Here is a 26,859-nt window from a genome sequence, read left to right on the forward strand (position 1 = left end):
GAATAAGATTCAGCAAAAAATGTCTTGCACAAAAATATCAAGCATTATTTGCATTTTATACACAAAGAAATGCACATCTAATGTAAACTATTTAGTTTAAAAGTCACGACATAAGAGAATAAATTAATTCTGCGATCACTCACAATGTTTTATAAACACTTGCTTTAGCAAAATTGCAAAAAAAGTATCAACTCTACAGAATAAAGTCAATGAACTGGAAATTTTTCCTTTTATTTAACCAAGTTTTTCATTTGTGTTAAATTATTAAGACAGAATTATTAAGAACTTCAATTCTGAGAGCTAACACTAAGGATCTTTCAGGAGGAACAAATGATAAAGTTCTTTACAATAATTTTTTGGATTCAAAATCTCTTCTATGTAAAAGAAAGGAGGGCCTAAGTTATGGCACTGCTTTTCAGAAATTGCTACATATTCTACATTTGACAACCATGGGACTTCATAAATTTGTGTATATAGTGAAGTTAAATCTAAGGAAGTTACAATATTTAACACGCAGGAGTGATAAATTAAGCCTATCCATATGCTATTGTATAAGTTCATTAACCATTTAACACTTAAGATTAATTCATAAAAATTCTTGGTAAAATTTTAAAAAGTAAAAAAATCTCCCCTAGAAAAAAAGTAAAGAATACTTCAGAACTTGACAGTTCAAGTATTTTTACTTGTCTAAAAAAAGGTTAAAAACAACTAAGAAAAAGTCAAGACAGCCTAAAAAGCATCAACATACAGCAGTTCTATGATGAGCAGAGATCCTTTGTTTTCTCAAACAGCAGCTGGCCAAAAGTCATCCAAATAATTTTATTCCAGTGTCTTTCTATGGCTCAGCTGCTGACAAAACAACATCAGTGGCTGACAAAAGTATATGTCAGGCTATGATTGTGGATTTAAATCTGGTGTGGTGCAAGAAATAAGGACACGTGGCCATATCCCTACTGGGAATGTTTTAAACTTTCAGATAAGTTACTCCAACAGGTATGTAACTGTATCCACCTGCACACTGTATTCAAGTCAGTAGGGTTCTACACACAAACAGGAAAAAAACCACACAAAACCTAGTGCAGAATGAGAGCCTTGGATTGCAAAGATCCTAATAAATTTTATTTGAATATTCGAACAGTAGCATAGAAGCCCTCTGGGAAAAAAAAAGAAACCAAAACAAAAACATTCAGTGTATTTTTGCATCTGAGTTTTGAAAGAAGTTAACACAACAACTTAAAGCTGTAGAAGAAAAAGAAATGCAAAGGGTTTCTTTTTCTTTAAAGTATTCAAAGTATTCTTACAGAAGTCAAACAAATATTCAAGTTCAAACTTACCGTAAGAAGTTGAGTCGCTCCTGTACTTCCTGCACGTGACTGTATCTGCTTCCTGGCCTTACAGTTTGAGGATCATATTCCCCATGCTCTGCAAATAAAAGACAAGACATTCAGAAAAGGCATGCTGACTCCACAAGACAGGGTGTGTTTGAAGACTTGTTATTCTGAATATAATCAAAACCACTCAAAACCCAGAAAATTTTCAGTAAGGTGTATAAAAAGAGTTTTCACCAAGCTACTACCTGTTAGTATTTCATCCCAGATTAAAAAGAGTATAGGCAAAGACCACCGAGGTATATAATCAAATACACAATTAGGTGCAGATACAAGTGCTCACTGTTCAATGAAAGTATTACAGAAAAATTAGGAACCTGCATTCTTCTACTTCAAATCAATTTTTCCTAATGTAGGTAGTCAGTTTGAAGCCAGAATACAGTTAAAAATGAAAGTACACCAAGCATATAATTCAGATTATCCAGGGGGTTTTTTTCCTGAGGATGCTTTAGTTTCCTTACAGAACATCTTTTCCAAAATTTAAATTTTCCATTTTTGGACTTTTTCCTCTCCAGAGGAAATAATTTCTCCATTTCTTTAACACCTTTATAAGTAGTTATGTACACAACATCACTCAGAGGAAGAAAATAAGACAACTTTATCTACTGCAAGTTTCCAAATACAAGACCCAAATGCCTGGAATACTGACAAGCTTGAAATAGAAGTAGTAATTTTAAAATAAGGCAAGAAGTCAAACTTCTACCTGCATTTTGTCAAATCTTAGCATAATATTTTGCTTAACAAACAGCTGCTTGCTTCACGGGAACACAGGTGTTGGTGTGGTTTTGTTTGGTGTTAGGTTGGTTGGTTGGGTTTTATTAATTAAAGAGATACAATCTAGATCTCTGCACACATTGCTTTCATCTGTACATACTGTATTTCATCATGACACATGTTCATTATGACAGCTCCCTTATAAACTAATTAATGCTGTATTTCTTATTTGCAAAGGTGTACAAATTGCCTTTAGCTAAGATGACCCAGCCATGACAGACTGTATCATGACAACATCAAGACTAATACTAGAATTTATCTTCAGAGCTGAAAATCAGTATCTCCTATTATATCAGGGAGGGGGAAAAAACCCAAACCAAACCAGTCTAACAGCTGAAGTCCATCAATGTTTCAAAATTAAGAGAAAAATTATTGTCATATTGCTCTCTATATCCAAGTGTAAAAGGTGCATTACCTTAAAAATAAAATAAAAGGGGAAACAGAAGACTAGTAGTTAACTGATGTCTGCAAAACTGGAGACATTATGTTCACTGGAAATCCTTCAAAAAATTTGAATTATAACCCTAATGAAGTAATCATAAATGGGTAATTATCAAAAGAAGAAATGTGAAAAAAAAAAACCAGAAGAAAGAATATAAAGGTAGCCAAACAAAAATTACTTCAGTTTTACAAGCAGAAAACTGGTAAAATATGTTGTGCCTCCAGAATAAGAAACAATTAGGGTAGATAAGCATATTGCAGAGAAATTAAAACTAATTACTTGAAGTGTTGGGCGTTCTGGGTGGGTTTTTTGTTTGATTTTATCTTGTTGAGGGGGAGCTGGTGGTGGTGGTGTTCATTTGTTTTCACTGTGGGGACTATCTGGGATTTTTTTTCCTGACTGGAGTTTAATTCACAGACACAACAACATCAACACTGGCAACGACAGAAGAAGTCAAATATTCAAACCCAGCCAGTTGCCCAAAGGCAGTGTGGATGCACTTCAGAATTCTCAAACACTCTGAACTACAAAAAAATTCTGTCTCCCTAAATATTACCTATATCACATTCTTTCTACATCTGCCAGATTTATTTTCTAATCTGTGTATCCCACAGCAAGTCCAAGTGTGTGTGATCTCCTTAAAAATTGTTTTTACATACTGGAGCAGAAGAATGAACAGAGAAATTAGCGATCAAAAAACAACTGGTTGAAAATTTAAGTCTAATTAGTGATAAACACACATGGAAGATCATATGGCACAATTTCTACAAATAATTACATTTCATTAACACTTTGGATTTTTTTATTACTTCAGAAAAACAGAACACAAAGGAGAACTGACTAGCAACCTTCTAAAATTTTCAAAAGATCTTTGATAAATCATCAGAAAGATGAAACTGTGACCTCCTTCAGGACTACAAAATGCAATAGCAGTTGTCTCATCTCATGGAGGACTTTGCAGAGTTGGAGAAAAGGGTGAGTTCAGTAGAAGGGAAAATCAAAAAGCGTGGAAAAAATTCAGAAACATAGATTAGGCTTCTCTTTAAAAAGGCAAACATACAGAAGTGACTGTCACAGAAAATACTATGCATTGGTGAATAACGGGAGAATAGGAGCATTGTTCTCCATCACAGAATGCAACTATGGAAGCCTTCAAGGAAAATAAAAATATGGCAAATTCAAAATTAATTTAAAAATATCCAAAATTACACAATAATTGCAGTGTTAACTGCCAAAGAGATCTGTTGACAACTGGATTCTTCATTTCTATGGCATTTGTTTGACTTGTGCTGTCTGGATGTTTGCCTTGAATTTTTTCCCTCTGTCTCATTCACCTTCTCCAGCCAAGCTTAATTCTACAGCTTCCAGTTCTTTCTGTCCTCACATGCATAATCTTTTTTCTCCTTTCATTTATTCCCTTTCATTTATATGCCCCCCTGGCATATTCCTCCTCCTCCACTAAGGCATGGAAGACAAACTTCACAGTGCTCTATGTTCTGCTCTATTTAGTATATAAAGCTGAAAATTAAAGAGTTTTTGCACAGGAACTGTGTCTTATTTAGTACAGTATCTGGAACATTAGGAGGTATTTTCTAGTTGCCCTCAATAATGTAATAAAGCATCTAAAAAAAAAAATCCACACTATTATTCATCTGTTTTTGTTCTCTGATGCAAATGAGAAGTTCTGCAACAGCTTTGTCTCAGGAAAGCATAATTTAATTGCTTTGTAATTAGATTAAATTTAAACCCTTCACACACATGTAATTCCTATCACACTGAAGATGTTCATATTCCTGCTTAACTGAGTCATTATAGCTGGGGAGGGGCAGGGCAGTGGGATGTGATTGAAATGAATGAAAAATAGTTCATACACCAACAGCATGTGTAGGCTATTTTTGGACAAAGACAGCATTGCTTTAGAATACAGCTGTTCATGATGTTTCCCTGCTAACCCTGAGGCCAAACCCCAGATTTCACAGCTGGTCAAAGCCCAAGAGAAAGAAGAACAGAATCACAAACTGTAAGATATCAATATAGTTAAAATGTGAAGTTCATTGCAAATAAAATGGCATTTTTGCATCATGTTAGCTCCAACAGCTCACTAATACTTGTTCTATTCCACCTTCCTGTGAAGACTAAGGCTAAGACACTATGGTTTGAGAACAGACCAAATAATTTAGTATCATTCTAACACTAATTAGTGCAAGGCTATCATTAATTATGGAACTTAAATTAGGGTAATAGCCCCATGTATTCCTGAACAGAGAAATGTATTTGCAGTGTGCAGATTTAACTAAATGTCATTCTCCCTGACCTATACCTGGCAGGAGTGACCATCTTCACAGAGCACCGCTATTCACACATATCCTCAAGGACATATTTTCGGTATCTTTTATATAAAATATATATACTTAGTACTCCAAAATTAAATGAAATCCAAAATTAAAGGTGTCTAGGCAACCTTTCCTAGTGGTGTAAGACACAAACTTCAGAATATGCAAATATCCTGTCCTCTCTGGACTGTCTACACCGAATTCCTCCACAACATACTGTGCCCTATCTGAGAAGCAACTGAAAGGCTGGCAGGATGTTATGATGCCAGGGTAGAAAACAGTCCCTGGTTCCAGTCAGTAAAGTCAGTGGTGGAGAAGGAGGGGTGTAAACCTCCTCCTTTCACTTCTGTTGGTTTAATTTTATATTAAAATACCGTGGTCTAGTCTAACAAGGAGTTTCCTGGTCCACCATTATCCTTCACTTCCACGCTTCTACCTCAGTAGCTAAAAGTTAATCCAGAGTATGAGGGTAAATTCATCAGTGAAGGGCTGAGTTTAGCCTAAAATATATAAATACTAACACAATGTGCTGACAGTAACAACTGCAGTGAGAAAGGAACTGAACAGATATGGGAGTTACCTTGTAAAAACAAATAGTATCCCTGTGGTTTAAAGTCCTTCTCCCTGACAAATTCCAAATACTGGCTTCAAAAGGAGGTGATTAAAAAAGCTTCTCAAAGGAGCCTTCAAAAATTCAAAACTAGAAGCTTTACTATTAGGATTTTCCACAAAAATTACTACCCTAGCCTAAGTAGGGTAAGATGATGTTTATCAATCCACAGATAAATGAGAGCTGCCACTTCCACATGTTCAACTATAAAACACACATTTTCAATTATAAAAAAGAAAAAAATAGCATTTTAAGCTTTTCTTATGCAGTCAGACACCACAAAAGCTTTCAACCCCACAGACACCTGAAAATTAAACAAATAAACTTCATAGTTATTTTATTATGGGAATTTGCTTTTAACTCCATTTTCAACTGGAGTTTTCATACACTCTGTGAGGCAAATTTTTTGTTAAAGCTTACCTTTAGCATACTGCCTCATGCTTTCCATATAGGCAGAGAGATTTTCTGCAACCAATGTAACTAGGGCGTGATTGTGCTGAAGTTGATTGATTAAGTCATGTCGGTAAAACACGTGGGGACTTCGCTGAGTTTGACTGAAAATAAAATACAAATGTTAGAGGAAAAGCAGAGAAGTCTTGCACCTAACAGTTCAGAAATCAATTTAAGTAAATAATCTTTGATGCAAGTTCTTAAAGGATCTTGAATAGAAATCATATTAAGTTTCTGACAATATTTTTCCTTTTTTTCTTCTGACATACCAACAGTTCTTATCAGTTACTAAAAGCAGTGAATTTGTGAGGATTATACAGTTACAATATGTATGAGAAATATCAAAGTGATCTGAGTAGCTCAGTGTGCTAGAGGGAGAATATCTGCAGCAAGACAGACCAGAAACACCTGCCCACAAAGTGCACAGTAATGACAGAGACCCTCAACTGTAGTGTAACTACAACACACAAAACCCAGTTTCTTCCTCGGCCATCTAATATTTTCTATATTTAATATTAAAACACTAAGTAAAACCTGAGACCACAGTGAAAGAACACTAGCAAATAATCATAGCAGTTAAAAAAACCTGCAAACGGTATTGATTTTTTTCTAACGATATCTGGGAAAAATGTTGGTGCAAACAAAAAAAGCAGACACACAAAGCATAGAGCCAAAAAAAATTCCAGAAAAGTTCAAAAAAAGAAATATCCTAAATAAATAATTAGATCATAAGTTCAAGACCTGGCAAAAAATGCTGCTCTTAAACAACACTAGACATATTTAGATTACAAAAGTAAACTGTAAAAGAAAATAAAAAGCTTGGGTCTAAGACCCACATGCCATTAACACTATCAAATTCTAGAACCTGGAGACTCATCACCTCTGCAGAACACCCTCAAAATGTCTCAACTGCTGTAGCTGCAGATCAGAGCACTGATCTGGACTGCATAAACAAGGCAAACTAGTGCTGCTCTTCCATGGTAAAGAGAAAAAAAGAAAACAAGTGGGTGTCAGGGGGAAGAGTGACATTCCTCATTAGCACTCAGCTGATCCCATAGCCTGCCCTGAGGAAAGAAAAATGCCATTTCAGAATTGTTCTCTTTTCCTTCAACACTTCAAAAAGTAGACCTGAATGGATTACAGGTAGGAATCCTCATCCTTCCTAGGAAAGAGGGTCTCCATACTACAAGACCTACAGCACTCTACAGTATCCCCACACCTTTAGAGAACAGTGGGGAAGGCAAAAAATGCCAGTTCCAGCACCAGCTGACAATGATCTTGCAGCTGATAACCACATTTCACTGTAGATGTAACAACAACAGATAAACTGATTCACTGGACCAAAGATCATTGCCAATTTGGGTTTAAAAGACAGAAGCCATCAACACCCTGCCAATAATTTTGTTAACTGCAACCAACATAATTTGCCCTCCTAAGCATTGTGGTCTTCAGAATATTGAATTTCATAATATGCAGAATTTCCTAAAACAGTTTGAAAGGGGCACTTAAAACACAAATTGTGTTAAAAAGAAACCCAGAAACTGAGATCTCCGTCAGAGAGAAAACAGAATGGATGGACACATAAAAGAAAAAGCATACAGAACTTCATATACTCAAAAAATTCTTTGTTTTCACTTCAAGAAACTTTCCAATTATGTTTCATTCCATCTCCACCGACCCTCCTTACTCAGAATAAACCAGCAGCAAACACAGGAAAAGGCTGGATGTCTCTATGTTAGTGACTACCCAAGATGTTACCTCTAGACAGAGAGTTGCATTCACAAAGGGTAACAGTAAATAAGAACACTGATTATTTGGGAAATACATATTATGAAACAACTAAAGGAGCAAACAGAAGCAAGATGGAGTGTTTTGCAGAATCAAGATATTGAAGTGTATATTTATACTCATAATATTAAGCATTTGTATCAATCTCACAAAGTACAGCAACACAACAGCTTTACCAGCAGAAGACTACAATGTTCTGTGTTAGATATTATTTACTTCTCTCCTTTCTCAACGACGTGCACAAACAGTAAATTTGCACACAGATTCACCTTGGTTAGCAACTATTTCTAAAAGTTGAATAATTGTAATAACTAGAGTTATGAGCTACGAGTTGTGAGCTGTTACACTGTGTTTGTGAGCAACATTCAAGATGTTATTTTGATCATCTGTTGGGATGAAGTCAAAGGCAAAATTACTGTCTTCAGGCACAGGAAAAAAGCTGATCTGACAAGCTCTTTTAGCATGTTTTCTAGTATTTAAGCAAATTCTACATGCAACTAAAATTCTCTTTAAGCATCTAAGGTTAGACTGTATTATGATGTTGCCATTAGAACACATTCGTTTAATGTGTAATATTATTACACATTAGTTACTACACACTCATTAATGTGTAACAACTGAGGAGCAAGAAAAGTTGAAGCTAACAGCAAAACTCAGATTTTCATTGTGTTTCTACTAAATGGATACCCAAAGCTAATGTATAAAAAGAAAAAATAGCATTTTGAAATGGATGAAGTAGTATTTTGGCAATACAACAAAAGACATTTCATAGCCAGAATGCTTATTTGCGAGAAAAATAATGGCAAATTGACAAAGGCAAAATTCCAAACAACTTAATTTAAACGGATTAAAAAAATTATTTATTTGCACATATATCTTGCCCAAAATAATTCTGCCCATATAACTCAGCTTTTGAAGATGAGAGTTGTTTTGCTAAATGAACAAATGCTATGTACCATTAAAAATCCAAAAGCAGTGACTGATCCCAGCAAATTCTACTACTTAGGCTAAAAAGTGACTTGAAGCATCATTGTTGCCCTAAAGCACTATCAAAACCCCTGAACTGTCAATGCTCAATTAATTCTTCTGGGCAAATAATTTAGGAGATGGATCTCTTACTGCTCAGGTAGATACAGGTCAAACTTAAGTGCTTGACATTAGTCTACAGGAGGCTCTACCTCCATCAGCCAACGCAGAGAAAATTAAGATGATTAATTATCTGTACAGTAAAGATCAGCATGTTGAGTAATAGACTCTTTCTCAGTATTCAAAAGCATCCTTGCACCTGTAAGAGTCCTTGAACTTACATAAGAATTATTTTCTGTTGTAATTCTGGTTAAGCTGAACTTCCCCAAACATGTAGCATTTCTCTGTGGTCAGGGAGCTAAATTTTGCCATAGCAATTGTACAACGAATTCATCACTTTGTTCAACTGCATGAATAACTAGCAACAATTAAAACCTCCCTCCCAAAAGAATTTCTACAGTGCCAATGGCATAAGACAATTTATACTTAGTTTTGCCAAGGATCAGCAGCCTTTGCTGTTGGACTGAACCTTTCATTGCCACTGCCAATCAACTGGACCACCCCAAAAGAGCAGCATAAAGAAAATGGGACTACTGTTGCACACAGAAAGCTCTCAGACATGTTTTTCAGGCAGTAGTCACATACACCTACATTGACCTGTTTTCAATCCAAATGCTAGAAGGATGTTAGGTATTAAAGTTTTAAGTTAGATAAGGTAAGGTGATAGAAAGAGGTATGGGAGGCATAGATTACAATTTCCAAACCTTATCAACAGTTATCAGAAAACTAGGCAGGCTGGAAAGTCAGTGATTATTTCAAAATGATGTTTTCACTCAGTAGGTTTCCCAGCTACTTGGGCAGTAATAATATCTGACTAAAAAAACTCCCTCAACAGTATCTTGCTAACAAAGGATGCTCCACAGGAAGAGGTCTTTGTAAGTCCCTTGATTAAAACTTTCAATTCCAAGTTTACTTTCCTGCCATATTTGTTTTCAAATCCTGCATAAATACAAGGTGTTATTACACACTGCAACGCAGACTGCCCGGAAATCTGAGGATGAGATGGTCTGATAAACAAAGACGAGAGACATTCAAGCCATCTAACTGGACACAGACCATAAAGGAAACCTAAACTTCCTCCCAAGATTACTTCAGAGCAGAAACTTAAATCAGTACCTTGAATGAGCTCTGCTTCAATAATTACTTAAAGCAAAGCATCTTTGTTAAAGGCACTGTGTTAAAAGCATTCAAATTGAACAACCACTCTGCATGATCAGGTAGCTTGATTTGCCTGGATCTTACAGCATGAAAATAGTTAAGGACTCCAGGACACAAAAAACAAACTTTTCTGCTAATTAGCAGGTGACTCTGTGACCTTGTTGGGTAAACCTCAAGCAATCATTAATGTGAAACTGTAAAGGATTAAAATGTTATGAAAAAGCTGAGAAATATGTTGCAAACTAAATGAATAAAGAAAACTCTAAAAGCCAGGAATGCAGTATTATCACAGCTCCTGAATATGGTATCAGTAAGAAGATAGTGTTGTGCAAACTGAGGCTTATTTTCCTTAACTTTCCCTGACTTGATCTTTGTTGTAAACCAACTGTAACAGCAACACTGATTTGAATAGTTTATCTGCTCACAAGTTTTAAGACAAAGCAATTGTGCACCCCTGATTTGTGCACCCCTGATAAGCAAATAATATTTTTCAGGAGTCTGTAAAAATTCTGATGTGGACACAAATACTGTTAGGGGCACGGAATTTCAGCTATTTCTGCAGTGAGAAGACATTTAAAATAACTAAAACAAGCACATACACTTTAACAAGTCCAAACAGACAACTGCTTTTCATTTTTATTTCCTTTTAAAAACAACCATCAAATGAACCCCCACAAAACAAGCAAACTCCCTCCCCCCAGTAAAACAATTCCGTTCAGGAGAGAAAAATCAGTAGAGTATTTTTCCCAGACCAAAAAGTCACCTTTGATTTCAAGCATATAAACTAGATGACCTGCATGAATTTGTCATCAAAGAACAGGGATGGGTGGGTATGTTTGTGGTTTTGGATGTGTGTGCATATATCCATACAAAACCATAAAATATACTTATACTAAGTAAGCTAATTCCATTGTTAGGCAAGGAAGTCTAAACAAACTCAGATTTTCCACTAGACTACAATTATAAAAATTAATAAAAGCATGTTTGAAGAAGTAGTTAATGGTCTCTTACTGAACTTAGCTGCCTGAATTTTCAGAGGTTATTTATCCATACTAAAACAAACTCAAGAACATCTTCCAACACAGGTTATGGTTTTACCTAAGTTTTACTGACCTTTTGTAAAAAAAAAAGTTAAATTTGCCTCATTCCAACCCATCTGCCTTTTGGCAGAGGAAACTTCATTTGCATTCAATTCTTACCTCAAGTTCTGTGGTGCTTCACCAAACAAACTGCAAATTTCTCTAATTTGTTTCAGTGCAGGAATGACCCATTTATCATTTGTGCGAAGTTCTTCTATAAAACGATCTATCCACTGGATCTTTTGTGTATCTCGATCCTTAAAGAACAGCAGTTCATAATCAAAATCAAGTATACTGCAAAATTATAATTCCCTCACTGTTTCCAAGACAGAACACACATACAACACCAAACAAATGCTAGATCACCTGAGTTCTGAAGCATAAGGAAAGTATCTGAGCAGCACGATATGCTGGCAGAAGTCACCAGCGTGTTAAAAAGTCTGTGCCTTCAAGCACTCAGTACTTAAGAAGTGCTTAAATAATCTGCTCTCTCTTAAAGCTTTCATTTATTTCTACTCACTGTTACAAAATACCAAAAAACAATGACAAACTGCTTCTTCACTCAACAAGATGGATAATGGATTAATTTTGGACCATAAGGAAGCACTGCTCTGGCAGACTTCCACAGAAGTTTGGGTGGGGAAGGAGCGTGTGTAGTAGTTTGGAAAGGACCTTTGCTAGGTCCTTTCTAATATTATACAAGACATATAAGGACTTACTGGGAAAAAAAAAACAAAACACCAAAACAGATCAGTATAATTGAGTTTGGGAAAAAGCAAAGACAGGAGGAGTGGGGCTGCTTTTCCTTTCTCCCTATTTACTTTGGCAGGGTCCAATTCCAGTTCTTCCAGTGTGCTCATCAGCAATTGCACCAAGACAGGCAAACTGATGAATTTCACTCCCTCCAGTTAAAACACTAACTGTGTTAATTAAAATATGTCCCATAACATTTTAAAAGTACCAGGCTGTCAGTACAATAATACAAATCTATGATAGGGAACACTTTTGCTAAATTACCAAATCCCTTCAATTTTTCATGGGGAACGGAAGGAAACTCAGTGACTTCTTTCACAGCACAACATACCAGATCACTCACCTGTGAACAGCTGTAATCTAAGATTTTAATATGGGCACTAAGAGCCTGGTCCATGATATCAACTGGTACATCATCACTGTGAGCCAAATTCCACAACAGGTTCAGCACTTTGTGTGCCATCACACCATCCTTGTCATCCTCTGCAAGGCGGCGAATTAACTCAAGCAGTTTCTCACGCTGTTTCTTGCTTGCATTCGTCCAACTTGCCTAATATTTAAAAAAAATATTATAAAAAACAGTCTTTTTTTTTTAAACTCCACACATAACCTGCACTGTTAACAAATGATGCAACAAAGAAGTGATGCAACTACATGGAGAACTTCCATTTCTTTCATTAAAAACAAAGAGCACATTAGAGCTCACAGTACATAAGCCAGACACAACTGAAGAGCTCTTCTAGTGTTTACAACTAAAGTGTATTCAACTTGGAGTTTAAAAAAAGGCAGCTCTTTGTTTAAGATCATACATGTTCTTGTAAAAGTTAACATTACCACTGACAAGTTCACCAACGGCCAGAGTGGACTCAGCTGTTTCTTGCAAATGCTTTCACAAAACTCCTGTGCTTATTCTTTAAAAACTTCTTAGATAACTTATAATTACTATGTGAGTAAAATTTTAGTATCATGTGTGCCTCTGAATCTGACCAAAACAAATGTCCTCTGAATTAAATTAACTTTTTTCTGAGAAAGTTTTCAGTATAACATCACTTTATATCCATCTCTCAAGGTCTGAGAAAAAAGTTTACACACAGAATTTCTGAGCACTGAGTTCAGCATCTGAACTACAGAACATTAGACCCATATTCACCAAACTACAGGACCCCATTAATGAGAGCACAAATTGCACATAAGCCAAAATATGCCCATAATGCATTTATCTGAAAAAAGAAAACAGAGACTACAAAGCTCATCATGTCCTAAAAGTGAAACAGCAGATCATGTCCTGAAAGTGAAACAGTAAAACAAGCCAGAGAGCCCCACTACTGGAAGCTGTAAATGTTAAATGTTATACATAAAAAGCCCGTGAGTAACTGAACTTTCAGAAACAAGTTGTTTTGTGATTTCAAATCAAATCATTATATGTTTATAAACATTCAACTTTATCTTCCTGGGGCTGTGTCATTCTGTATGTGGGCTAAACAGAGAAAAATCGTTACATGATAAAGAGGAAGTTGGCGGAGTGTGGAACGGAAGTCCTTGATCTCCTCCACTTAAAGATCAAAAGTAGCACTGCCTGGTAAACCTGACAAAACCTACTCTAATGCCAGAAGAGAAAACATCATTTACTAAATCACCAACATTTATTAATTTGGAACAAATGTAAAAAGGTATTTAGGATAAATAACTTATTTTATTTGGCATTCTATATTCCTAGGATTGCTAAAGGTAACTTTAATATTAATAGGTAACTTTAACACGTTAATACTTGAATAGATGTGCATGACCCCAAAGTGTTCAAACCAGAAAACAAAACTGTCTACTAAACAAGCATCACTAGCCTTTGTTTAGACAGGAAGTAAATAGAAAATGTCACAAGGAGTGGTCATTAAAGAAAAGCATTTCTAGAACTGAATATTACAGACTGTTGCTACACACTAAGAAGTCTTTTAACACACGGAAAACAACTATCTAAAATAAGTAGAAAGTAAGACACTGAAAAAGCCACAAATCTGCATGAAACCTCACAACCCATTTCCTGATTACAGTCAAAACACGCATAATTACCTTAAAACAATCAAATAGGTGATCAAGCTGTTCAGGAGAGAAATCCCAAGCTAATTTTGCGAGGAGATCATGTACATTTTTTACAATGGCTTCATGTTTTCCTGCCTGTCCAGAAGAGAAAAAGAATCCACCATTTGTAGCAATTCATATTTAAGTCAAGCAGCAAGACATCCAACACCATTTTTACAAGCAGACTGTCTGAGGTGGCCAGCAAGAAGAGCTGATGCTGTGGGAGCAGCATGGCAAACTGAATACTTGCTTCACTGGGAATTCACAGTATTTAGATTTCCCTCGTATGTGTAAGTATTTAAGTGTCCTCTGCGTGTGTGCACACAAGTATTTATTTAGAATATAAATACTGCAGCATCACAATATTTATTTTTTTGTTGCTGTTACAAAATTGAACCGGGACAGTGAACAATAAAGTCTAAAAGGGTATTTTAACTTACAAATCAGTATTTTAATTTAATGTTGTTTTGTGTGCTTTTCTTTTTTTTTAACAAGAAAGGACTCAAAATCCATTTCTGCAATGAATTTCACTGAGGTGTTGTAACCTGTAAATCAATTTTTAGTATTTCCATGTAGTTTCTCAGGCTGAAGTACTTCCTTTGTGATAGTGCATTCACAGACAACTAAAGCTTTCTATTACAAACAACTTGTTGGTAGACCATATTTGAAAGTCCAGCAGCTTTTAATCTTAAAAATCTAACAATTAAAAAGCTAAGGACAAGATGTTCAGTATTACACTAGACATCATTTCAACCCAGAGTTTGGTGTACAAGACAATTCTGACATTTAAGGAGGAGGGTAATGAGGGGAAAAAAAGCATCCTGTACTTTACATCTGCACTCAAAACGAACAAATTTGGACTATGTGAATCAACTGATTCACTGTAGAAAATTTTCCCGTAAGCAAGGAATAAAAAAAATGCAAACCAAATACCTAGAATACACATTCTGATGTAATTAATCTTTGTACACTATTAAAAATACATGTGTAAGCAGTTTTGAAATTCAATTCCTTCTAAAAGCTTGCATCAGTAATTCACTTAAAAACAAAAAAGAGACTAATAGCTTTGTTACATGCTGTGCCTTAAACTCTTTATAGTGTGCCATAAATTTTCATTTGAAATAAAGTGAATTTAAGTAGTAATGTTGGTTTTCATGTTATGGGTAAGATTATGAGAGGGGGAATTACTAAACCCATTCGATTCTGCAAAATATTGTATAATTTCTTTCTCTTATCAGACCATTTCCTGGATAGAAAAAACCTGAAAGCATGCAGGGCAAAAAGAGCATCTATAATATAACAAATAAAAGCAGAAGTATGCACAGCTCCTGGGGGGAGCAAGGAGAATAAGAATAAGGCACGTAGCAACTCTTGTCTTGGGAGGTTTCTGACAGACATGGGGAAGCACTACCAGACAGTGGGAGGAGAGAAGGAACATGGTGAGTGACATCCCAGCTTGCTGTGCAGAAACAAGGAAGTGCCTGTAAAGTTCCAACTAAATACTCCAGAATAATAAGACCTCAACCTCTGCCATTTTGTGTCTTGTCCTGCTGGATCTTTCCCTGCAACTCCAGAGGCTGCAACTTAATGCTTGCCTTTAAAGACTTCCAGCATTACTCTCTGAATCAAATACCCTTCTGTATTGTGAGCAGTGGCTTTGTAAGACATGAAAACACTTTAGTAAAATTAAAACTCAGGTTGCCTTCTAAAAGTAAAAGCAACGTGACTGTATTACTTTAATAAACTACTTATTTTTATTCTAGTTTTTAACTAAGATTCTCTGGTGCAGCAGCACAACGACTTGAGCCCAAAAGCAAAACCTCACCACTGCTGCAGAGGCCGAGCTAAAATAACCTGCCTGTTACATAAAGCTACACAGTAAATCAACTCCTCGCTACTGAATTTCATGCTCCAGCTGCTCTTACAACAGTCACTTAATAAGAACTCCTAAAAACTACTGTACACAGGGAGTAGTGAAGTTGGTAAAAATCATTCTGTACTATTCTGTACTAGCAGATTTCAGTATTCTTAATTTTTAGTCTATTTTAATTCCATAGCTAAAGCCGCAGTGAAACCACCTACCTGAATAAGAATTACTTTCTCACAAATAAATTTTTCCTCACAAAAAAATACAGGGCAAAACTGCTATCAAAAGTGAGGATCTAATACAGCTAAAATAAGCCTACTAGCAGCAAACTAACCTCTCAAAGTTTCTTTTTTTTGCCCCACAGACACCTTGTAGTCTGGAAGTATCTACAGATCACAAGCTAAAAAGTAACTGTAATCACAGACCCTAATTCAAGTAAATCTGTGTATTGCTCTGCTACCTGATGCAATTTTCTGAACAGGGCTTTGGGATAATGGAGAAAAGACTTTATTGAGTTTCAGCCTGTGCAGTTACTATCAGGATGGAACTGAAGTCTAGACATTATGAATTTAGTTGAACCAGTCCCAAGTGTTTGAAGTGCAACCTGAAAGTAGTACAGGGACATCTGGAAAAGTCCACTTAAGCCAAACTGTTACATTTTCAGAACAGCATGAACACATGTAAACTATGGATATAATACCACCCAACTCCTGTATTAGCTCTTGTCATGGTGTAACTCCAGCTGCCAACTGAGCTCCATGCAGCTGCTCACTCACCCTCCACCCACAGCGGGATGGGGAAAGAGTATCAGGAGGGTAAAAGTGAGAAAATTTGTGGGTTGAGATCAACAGGTAAATCTTTTGCCTTACTTACACAGTTATTACAAAAGCCACTGTGAAGAAATTTAACTCTGTCCCTGCCCAAACCAGTACAGCTCTCTGTGTTGTTAATCAGATTTAGCCTTCCCAGACTTGAAAGACTGGCCTGAGGGCTTACTCCTACAATCACTTTCACTACCCATTATTTATGAAAAAGGATCTATGTACTTGTGCTTGTTCTCTATCCTAAAATGACTTTTTATTTCTGTATTGTCAATAATTCTAAATGATTCTGTCTCTTCAGCTGCCCATTCTGTGTATTAAACTCATGCAACCTGCAGCTAGGAAGACCAGCTTCACCAATCATTTAAGTAAACAAGTCAATACTGCAAAATTTGTAATTTTTCAAAAATAATCTTTACAACACAAAGAAAAGAATTTGCACTTAAACAACTTCTAGAACAGTCATTATTATTATTATCATCATTATATTATTATTTAAGTCTTACTAATCATGCTCTGCCCAGGAAAAATTTACACAACTGTGGTGAACTCAGAGATCAACAACACATAACTTCATATTTTAAAATGCATTAAGAGTATCATTATCACGTCTTTGCTCGACACTGCGGGTTCCTTAATACTTAGAAAGAGTAACTTTTGCACCATGTTCTGAACTGTTCCTTTAGACTTTCCATATGTGTGCAGCTGATCCCTTCCGCTGAAGACATTTGAGAAGACAGTTTTGAGATCCAGGACCCCAAAAAAGAACACTATTTGATTTCAATTTTTTCTTCAGTTTTGTCAAACACTAAGCAAAAGAAGCCCAGGTTGTCTTCTCAATACATGACATACAACAACATCCCTCTCGTGCAGTAGCAGACGAGCAGCTGAATTATTTACCTGTGCAGCCCAAATGTTGTCAAGATCCTGCAAAGTAAGGGCTTTCTCTTTGATGACAAAACGGAGAATTTTCTCTAACTTCTCTACATATTGAGGTTGATGAAGACTATCTCTCAACACAATTGATAAAATATTGTTCTGCTGGATCCATTCCTGAATATAAAAAAAAAAAATAGTGCCATCTCAAATTATTCAGGTGCCATCATTGACATTTAAAGTACAAAGAAAAAATTCAACCTGTTACAGATTAAGCAAGAGAAATATAGCACAAGGGGAAGGTATTTATCCCTAACTTTAATTTCCTCCTAAAAAAAAAAAATCAGCATTAAAAATAATCCATTATGCTCATCACTGTGATATCCTAAGGGGAAATTTTTTTCAGGCATATTAAAATCATGAACTCAAAGTATAAAAATGTTCAAACGACTTCAAACATAAGAAGTCAATGTGAAGAACAGTTAACGCCTCTATTCAAGGAACAAAATTTTTACATTCCAATTCAGTCATTAAATATCAAAACCAAACTGTTTAAGACACTTCTAACTTTACTGCTATGCCTACAGCATATCCCATAAAAAGGACATAAGGACTGAAATATAAAGATTAGATTATTTCAGTGCTGCCACTTATAGGCTTTGAAATCCTTCTAATTGAATTAGAGACAAATATTCAAGTCATATTTAGGAAGACGCAATTTTTTCAGTGGTGTCACTGACACGGTCAGACTGTTTTGTTCCAGCTGAAGTAAAGGAGGGTTTGCTGTGAACACCAAAAGAGAAAACAAACATCCACAGCACCACAGCTTCCAACAGTCTCCTTGATTACAGACTTACAACATTCAATCTAGAGTTTCATGAAATACTTAAATCTACAAGTTTTCATTTAAAAACACAGGCCTTGTCTGAGATGCCAAACTGTAGGGAATACGCAAAAAAGAGACCTATTTCCTCCTACTGCTTTAAAAAAAATCACACTGCAGTTATTCTTTCTTGTCAGATGTCCTTTTGTAAACTACAAACCTCACAACAGGTGGCCAGTCACAGCAACAGGGCAGAACACTAAAAAAATAACTTAACACGACTAAATTTCACAAAGATGAAGAGAAAATCATTCTTAACTTTATAAATACTCATTTTCATAGTTCCCTATGTATACATTCAAGCAACAGTATTCAAAATATGTAAAGACTAAACAAAAAAAAATGTGGTATCTAGAACTTTCTGTACCACAGAATCCAGTTTCCGAAATATGAAAAGCAGAGTAGTCACTTGGAACTCTAAAGAGAAAAGGCTGGACCACAAAACTCGGACTATATCCTTATTTAAATGACCATTAAATTTCCAGTTACTGTGGTACTGAAGTTTCAAAGGAATCACACTTTTTTTTTTATGTAGGTTTGTTTGGGTTTTTTAAAACACTATATAAAACACACAATACTCAAGGATCTATCTTTGAGGAATGTTTTTAGCAGCAGCTTTGACACAAATACAACCTTTTTTTCACAGAAAGGCTACTATTAAAACGACTTATTACCTTCACATGACACCTACTGTTTCTAACACTAGATATGAACATAAGCAGTGTGTGCTGTATCCACAGTATACAGCTACTTCTATAATTAAAGTAATAAGGAGAAACAAAATCTATTCAATGAACTTCAGTGAAAAGGAGAACTTACTGCCATTCTTTCAGCTGTAAGCCACTCTTCCTCTTCAGGATTACCATGTCGATGAGTATAGTATGACACACTGGATATTACTTTGTTAACTTCATTTAGTGCATTCATTTTACCATTGAAAGAGGAAATTTGTAACAACCTGTGAGAGAGATTTAATGTAAGAAGTGTGGAAAAAAATGTCAGCAGTGGCATATCATATTAGAAGTAGCATCTTACCTAAGTATCATTTTTAACCTAAATATTTCTAAATTTTTTACAGTTTCTTCTTGTCCTGGAACTCTTGAAGCTAAGTTCTTTAGAGATTTGATTATCATTGACAGAGCATCATTTTTGGCTTCATTCTTTGCTTCTTTTTTCAGTTCATCATCTGTTAAATTTTCTAAAAATTGTGGAACCATTTCTATAATTGGAAGGAAATATTTCTTCACTGTATGTAATGTTAGAAATTCAAAACATTGTCCAAATGGCCTAGAAAAGAAAGAAAAAGGGGTAAGTGCCATAATCAGTACTTGTGTAATATCATGACAGTACAGTGCAATTAATTCAAGAAACTCATGTCTACTTAGAAGTACATGAAACGGTGAAGGTAAACACAACCAGCTAAGAGATGGAGTGAGGGGAAGTGCTTCAAAAAAAGACTAAGCTTTGTGCTAACAGAATATTTTTTTATTTAAAAAAAACTTACTTGATGAGAGCTGCAATGATCTGAACATTCAATGCTGATCCACTCATGAAGCGATCATGCAAGATCTGAAATCCATTTAATGTGCCAAACTTGTTGATGAGATCTACAAGCCAACCCTGCAATATAACAAACAATTATTTTCTGACATTTACAAATTACCACCTAGAAATACTTACAAGTACCTGTTAATAACAAAAATTTGCTTTAAAAAAGTCTTTACACAACAGCTTTCATTTTTAAGGAAATGCTTAAAAACAGGCAACAAGATCTTTCCTGTTATCATGTCAAAGAACAGATGCTGTTCAAAGAAATTTATCAAATACATAGGAATAAAACTGACTATACTTCAGGTTCTGCTTTGGCTGCTGAGTTACTAGAGAAAGCATGACAATTTTGGTACTTTCTCTTGGCCCTGGATGTGATAATGCCACATATAAAGACATTAAAAATGCAAAATAACATTCTTCTAAACAGCACTAGCAATGCCAGGAAGTCCTAGTACTTCTTTATCTTTGGTTCTTACATATTAACAGCTGGTAGTTCTACTAAGGAAAAAAAAAAAAGGAAGAAAGCCAAAAAAATGTAATTAACTCCTGATGTCATATCAATGCCACTTGGAGCTCAATTTTGAAAAAGTTCAGAGCCAGGAACCAGAAAATTGCTAATCTGCACTGCCCATTAAAAAAAAGCAAAACAAAACCCCAAGAAACCACACCTACAGAAACAAACAAACAATCACAACCAAACAAAAACCTCAAAACCAAACCTTCATTCATACCCACCCCAAAACCCACAGACACTAGCATCCCATGTCCAACTAAAAACATTTCTCCCATCATTGGAAACTATTAGAAAATGCAGAGAAAATTCCTACTTTATCACATAATCCCCTCCTCAAAATGTGCTATCTACAAAATCATGTTAAGTGAGAAGGCAAATCCATCAACTGGCAAACCCAAGCAAGCCAATTAACACAGTGGGAATAGCATTCCAAGAGAGCTGTGCCAGCTTATCACAGAAACACATGGCACAATCTGATTGTGGACCAAAGATGGGAGGAGTTAGAAGGGGAACTGCACCTTAAATCACTACCAGGAGTCATAAGCAGAGGAACATCTCAGAGATAAAGAGAATAAAGGCAGCTTTTCCCCCTCTCCCTCTAAAAACACTTCTCTACAGCTACTGTGTCATTAGTTAACACTGCATGAAATTAAAACCACAGTCTGAAAAGGCTCTCATACCTTTGGTGATCGTGGGTCAGGAGGACGGGCATAAAGTTCATCTTCAGCGAGCTGGACTCCTGCAGGAACTGTTTCTGAGGGACGAGTACCATTATATAGATGGAATTTGCAGTGAGGATTTAAGGCCATGGCAAGAAGTTCAAGAAGGGGAAACCAATCTTGGGACAGCTTGGCCACACATAGTTCCACTAGTCGATGAGTGTTGTTAATAATACATCTCTGTTAAGAAAAAAACAACAACTAAGAACATGGCAGGTGACTGTACAATGAATATGAACTATAAACTCTGAACCATCTGTACCTAGCATGCAAGAGTTGCACAAGAGATTTACAACACTGTATTTTAATTTGTACTTCCTCCAACAAAGGCTTTAAACAAACTTGAAACTATCTGTTTTCAGCCAGAAATTAAATTTAGGGAAAAGAGACAAATGTTTTTGGATGAGACATTCACACATCACCACTGTACTATTAACTTTTCCTTTCTTCTCCCATTTTTCTTATAGATTTTAAATTTGCCTACAAAGATCTTTACAGTTTCTCACTTAGCATGTATCTAGCTGTCCAGCAGGTAATTTTTATGTTCAAGCAGCTGCTACAAACACTCAGGAGTCAGCAGGTTGCTAAAACCTTTATGTCCTAGCACGTATATAAAAACATCTGGCCAAAGACAGCCAGCCAAAAAGAGCTGCACTACCAAACATACATGGTTCCATTCCTCCCCGTATCATCTCTCATGGTTTTTTTCTTTCCAAAAACACTGGAGGCCATAAAGTGAAACAATGACAGAAAGGTGACTCCCCTCTGCCTGCCCCTATCCCTGCATACAAGAGTCTTCTTACACTTCACTGCTGAGTTTCAAAAGTGAAATTCAGATTTTACAGTCTCTTTCCCTATTTAAATTACCATCCTTTTCAGAAACACAACTTTAAAAACTCACATGAATCTCAAACTTCCAGCCGCTCACTGCCTCATCTGTAAGGATTTTTGTGAAGGATATTGTTAACCCATCTCGAAAAAATCGCTGGCATGCTTCACTTTTTACATCAAGGCCTATTTTAAAATAGAAAAGAAAAACAACAATCAAAATGTGGAATTTCAGTAGCTGTTACATGGACTTTTTAAATGCTGAGAGAAGAGATCTGGTGTGCCGGTGTTGGTTTCTCCACAGTAGCTCCTACAGGGCCGTGTTTTGGATTTGTCCTGGAAACAGTGTTGATAACACAGGGATGTTTTTGTTACTGCTGAGCAGCAATAACAGAGCCAAGGCTTTTCCTGCTTCTCACACCACCCTGCCAGCAAGTAGGCTGGGGGTGCACAAGGAGTACAGAGGGGACACAGCCAGGACAGCTGAGCCTTACTGCCCACAGGGATATCCCAGAGCACATGGGGTCATGGTCAGCACACAGAGCAGGGGGAAGAAGAAGGGAGGAGGTGCATTTGCAGTGATGATCTTTGTCTTCCCCAGCCACCATCCCCTGTGATGGAGCCCTACTTTCCTGGGGATGGCCGAACACCTGCCCGTGGGAAGTGCTGAATGAATTCCTTGTTTTGCTTTGCTGGCACACACAGCTTCTGCTTTACCTCTTAAACTGTCTTTATCTCATTCCACGAGTTTTCTCACTTTTACCCTTCAGATTCTCTCCCCCATCCTAGCAGGGGAGAGTGAGCAAGAGGTTGTGTGGGGCTGAGTTGCTTGCTGGGGTTAAATCACAACATTTGGACTTCAAAGGTTTGGTGTTTAAAGTTTCAGAATTAATTTTTAAAAAAGCTTTCTGTGAAGACAAACTTACATAAGCTTGAATGGACAAAAAACTTGATGGATTAGTGTTCTAGTAAAGCCATCTCAAAAAATTACACTCCTTTATATGATTTTTAAGTTATTTTTAAAAAGATGTGATGGGGGTTGGGTTTTTTCTCATGTTTGCAACATGCAGATACACTAGCAAAAATAACAATAAGTACAATCTTTATCCTCCATTCTTCTTCATATTATCTCCTATTTACTTTTTAACAGTAAAAATCAGTGAGTGAAGAGGGGTAAAAACAACCATTTCAAGGAAATGCAGAAGATACAGCTTCAGAAAGGAACTCGGAGTGGTTCCACAGAAATGCAGATGAATCATCTGGAAAGAGATGGAGATAGTCTTCAGTGGATGTTGGCAACAACTCCTATTATTGGGCTGCCTAATTTTTGGATGCACATGCACACACTAATTATTTTTTTTTTTGGCACTAAGGCCTCTCTTTACCACTCTGTAAACCTTTGTAATTCATCAAAAACACAGATCTGGGACCAAGTCTCAAGGTTTACGCTGTGCAGTGAAGTCTCTTTCCAGTTTAAATAAGCTACAAATTCCAAAAATTGCCTTGCATCTTGCTTGAGTGTGTCACATTGGAAAGTTCTGGCAGCATGTTAAACACTGAGTGCAAACACTAGGAGTAATAAAATCCTTTTGAAAGAGAGGTCTATAAAAAACAAAAACCCTGAAACAAACCAAACAAACTTTTTCTTTTCGCTTTAAAATTTATAGCGTCCAACTCACTATGACCTTTATTTCTGGAGCAAATCTCATTACTGAAAACACTCTGTAAGTATTTCAGGACTGTTGTGAGGATAAACATCAGTTTTGCTATTAAATAGTATTTTCCAAATAGGTTTTCTTCTATAAGCAAATAACTCCAGACTATTATTTGATAGTCTCATGGCTTGTTTAATGACGAATAATACGTTGATGCCTACACATAAAAAGAGAATTTTCCATAAATAAATGCACCTGCCAAAAATAATGCGAGTCACAGTCTAGACAGGATTTATGCTACTCTGTCAAATTTGCTCCTTGCACTTGCATTTAATTCTCACTACTACCTTCAATTAGTTCAGTTATGTCCCTTTCAATTTTAGTTCCTGGAAAGATTTAAAGAGGATGCAAATATCACTCATTTTATAGACAGGGTCACAAAGTAGTTACCCAGAATCACTCCAGAATGCTGAGGGCCACTGGCTGTGTTAGGAATAAAAGCTATTCAAGAACCCTAATCACCAGAAAATGGTGCTTGACAAAAAAACCATAGTGGGCTCTTTCTAGGTTCTGTTGTTTCACAATTTAAATGAGATACAGACTGAAATACAGAGCTTATGTATTTCAAAAGCTGGTTATTTTTCTATTTCTCCTTTCAGTTCCTCCTTTTTGAAACAGAACTCCTCGGAATATGAAAAATTCCCACAGACAGGTAGCAAGGTGTCCAATTTTAGATCTTACCCCGGTAATGGAACACATCTTCAATCTATTAAGAAATGTACACAACAGAATCACTTCTGTTACCTCTCTATACATACACTGCTCTGACACAGGGTCTGCCAAGTTCTGAGCTACCAAAACAGTGCCAGTTACACCAAGTGACGCCCTATCATATTCCTTGAGAACTGGAAGTTATTTAAAAAGAACCATCTTAGCCATCATGTAATTTCAAGTAGCAAAGAAAAAATAAAAAATCTAGGAGGTAACTGTAAAGATAACACAGTTAAACAACTACTTCTAACAGCTTTCCTTGTTTTTTCCTTATCCAATAATCCTTGCATACGTACACACATAGGAATTCATCTAGAGGGCAGGAGAAAACATAATTAAATAGCAACAGAGAAGTACCTTTTAGATTTGGACACCAACAACTTAATAAAAATTGAAGTGCATAAAGCATATGAATACATTTCCACTGCTTTTAACAACTTCAAAAGGAAAAACAAGGTTTTTGTTTGGAACTTTCAACTAAGCCAATGCTTTGGGGAAGTAAGTTGATGTTAGGAGTAGCTAAAACTCTCATTTTGCTCTTATTACTTCATTGCATTGACAGTTTCTTGGTTTTGATTTCTGTTTTTTTAAAGATGACTTAACAGCTGGCAGAACATACATCTCCTCTCCCGCAAATCACAAGCAGAGAATTTCTCTTTACTGCACTGTTCCAACAACCCAGACACAAAGGTGGCTCATTTTCTCTCGGTAAGCTGGCATTTCTTTTGCTCCTGAACAGATGCAATCACTTGAACATCCTACACTCGCCTCAGGATTCCTGCCAGAACCAGCTACACATAAAGCCCCCGATGACAAGCACAACTACGGCTGATAAGTCAGCAGCGATGTCATCATCCTGTGTTGGATCATAAAGATGCACCCTAAGATTTGTTTCTTCAGAGAGTGCTCCAAAGCAAGAAATACTTAACAATCAAAATAACCCAGAATATCATGACCACAAACAGCTTTTCTGCCTTAAAATTGTTTAACTTTTATTAACATGGAAATGAAGTCATCCTGGGCCAGCAGCATGCAAAAGTAGGAACAGACACTTTGTATGACACTATATTTGAGACACAACTAGATGGTAAGTGCAGATAACCTAAAAAATTATTTTTATCTACTTTCAGTATTACTCAAGCACTGGGGTAACAAACACTAACTGGAATAGGAGACCAAAGCCACTTCCCAGGAGGACAGCACTTTCCAGAACACATGAAGAACTTGTCAATCTGACTTGTACAATTTGGCAAACACATCCACAGTCCTGATATGGAGCCCTCCTACTTCCAAATCAGACATAACAAGCACTGGTAGGACTATTAGCCTAAGCCATGCTGCTTAAAATTCTAAATTTTCTCTAATATTCTCAAACGTAAGTGCATGCCAAATTTGAACAAAAAATTACAGCAGGATATTTGAAAGTTAGACGAGTAACTTATATTAAAAAAAAACAACAAACAAACAACCAGAATTCTTTGAGTTTCAGTACCTGTTATAAAGACCAAACCCACTAAGTCTGATATCAAAGTGAAAACAGAAAACAGGTATGACAGGAATGACAGGATTTTTAGGTCTATGAGCTTATTCAACTTTCCTACTCATGCTAAGGCACCTAATTTCTAACTACATTAATGCCTTCCTAAAATTTCTGATCTGTGAAGGTTTTGCATAGCAATCTAACAATCTTCAGGGTAAGAGTTGTAACAGAAACACTGAATTTATTAAGAATTTTTAAGCCTCCACTAGGGCTTCAAAAGATCAAGAAAAGACTTTACACACTTGTCCAATAATCATTAATTGTCTTTTCAGTTTACCTTTTTTACTTAGGTCAATAGCAGCTTCTAGAAGAACTTCTAATTCCCCCTTCGGCAATACAGGTACAACCCATCGAGGCCTAAAATCAAAAACAAAATCAACCCAAATTTCAGTTGTGCTTCTGAAAAATCAAGAATCCTTGACCTTTAGTAATGCTTTTAATATCGGTTAAGTATATACATTTTAAAGTCCTGATGAGTACTACACTAAAAAAATCCAAACCCAACCCAAACAAAATCCTACTCTGCTTTGAGCCTTTCTCTTTACAACTTTAACTCAACTAAAAAAAACATTTCAAGAAATCCGGAGAAAGAAAGATGTAAAAATCCTGATTCCACTACCAAGCTATTTGCAAAAATAATCTACACCCTCTGAAGACAGTGTGAAAATACCTGTTGATCATGTCATCCAACTTTGCCAGGTCTGTGTGTGGAAATGCAGGCTCCTCATCTTCAAGCTGGGGTGGAGCATCAGCTTGGCCCTGCTCATCAGGTGGGGTAGCTGGGGAGTTCTCATTGGAAGAATCAGGTGAAGAAGTCTAAAATTGGTAGGGAAAATACTTTAAATACTGCCTGCACTTGTTTTGGCATTTTTCCTTCATATTGTGTTTCAAAGATTC

General features: G+C 36.2%; 1 protein-coding gene across 5 annotated transcripts in view; it reads right to left on the reverse strand.

Moving 5' to 3' along the window:
* USP9X (ubiquitin specific peptidase 9 X-linked) overlaps positions 1–26,859 on the reverse strand; it is an 81,766-nt gene that overhangs the window by 50,922 nt on the left and 3,985 nt on the right. For all 5 annotated transcript variants that reach the window (XM_018084003.3, XM_018084002.3, XM_018084001.3 and 2 more), the window contains exons 2-14: positions 26,633–26,778; positions 26,240–26,319; positions 22,070–22,182; positions 21,130–21,348; positions 19,889–20,004; positions 19,420–19,671; positions 19,204–19,342; positions 17,526–17,678; positions 13,929–14,033; positions 12,205–12,411; positions 11,229–11,365; positions 5,968–6,101; positions 1,335–1,422 (exon numbers count right to left, since the gene is read on the reverse strand). In XM_018084003.3, coding sequence (XP_017939492.1) covers positions 1,335–1,422; positions 5,968–6,101; positions 11,229–11,365; positions 12,205–12,411; positions 13,929–14,033; positions 17,526–17,678; positions 19,204–19,342; positions 19,420–19,671; positions 19,889–20,004; positions 21,130–21,348; positions 22,070–22,182; positions 26,240–26,319; positions 26,633–26,778 — 1,889 coding nt within the window. The remainder of the gene's footprint in view (positions 1–1,334; positions 1,423–5,967; positions 6,102–11,228; positions 11,366–12,204; positions 12,412–13,928; positions 14,034–17,525; positions 17,679–19,203; positions 19,343–19,419; positions 19,672–19,888; positions 20,005–21,129; positions 21,349–22,069; positions 22,183–26,239; positions 26,320–26,632; positions 26,779–26,859) is intronic.

This window comes from Manacus vitellinus, unplaced genomic scaffold (assembly GCF_001715985.3).
Source record: "Manacus vitellinus isolate BGI_N305 unplaced genomic scaffold, ASM171598v3 scaffold_7_pilon, whole genome shotgun sequence".
NCBI classification, from domain to species: Eukaryota; Metazoa; Chordata; class Aves; order Passeriformes; family Pipridae; genus Manacus; species Manacus vitellinus.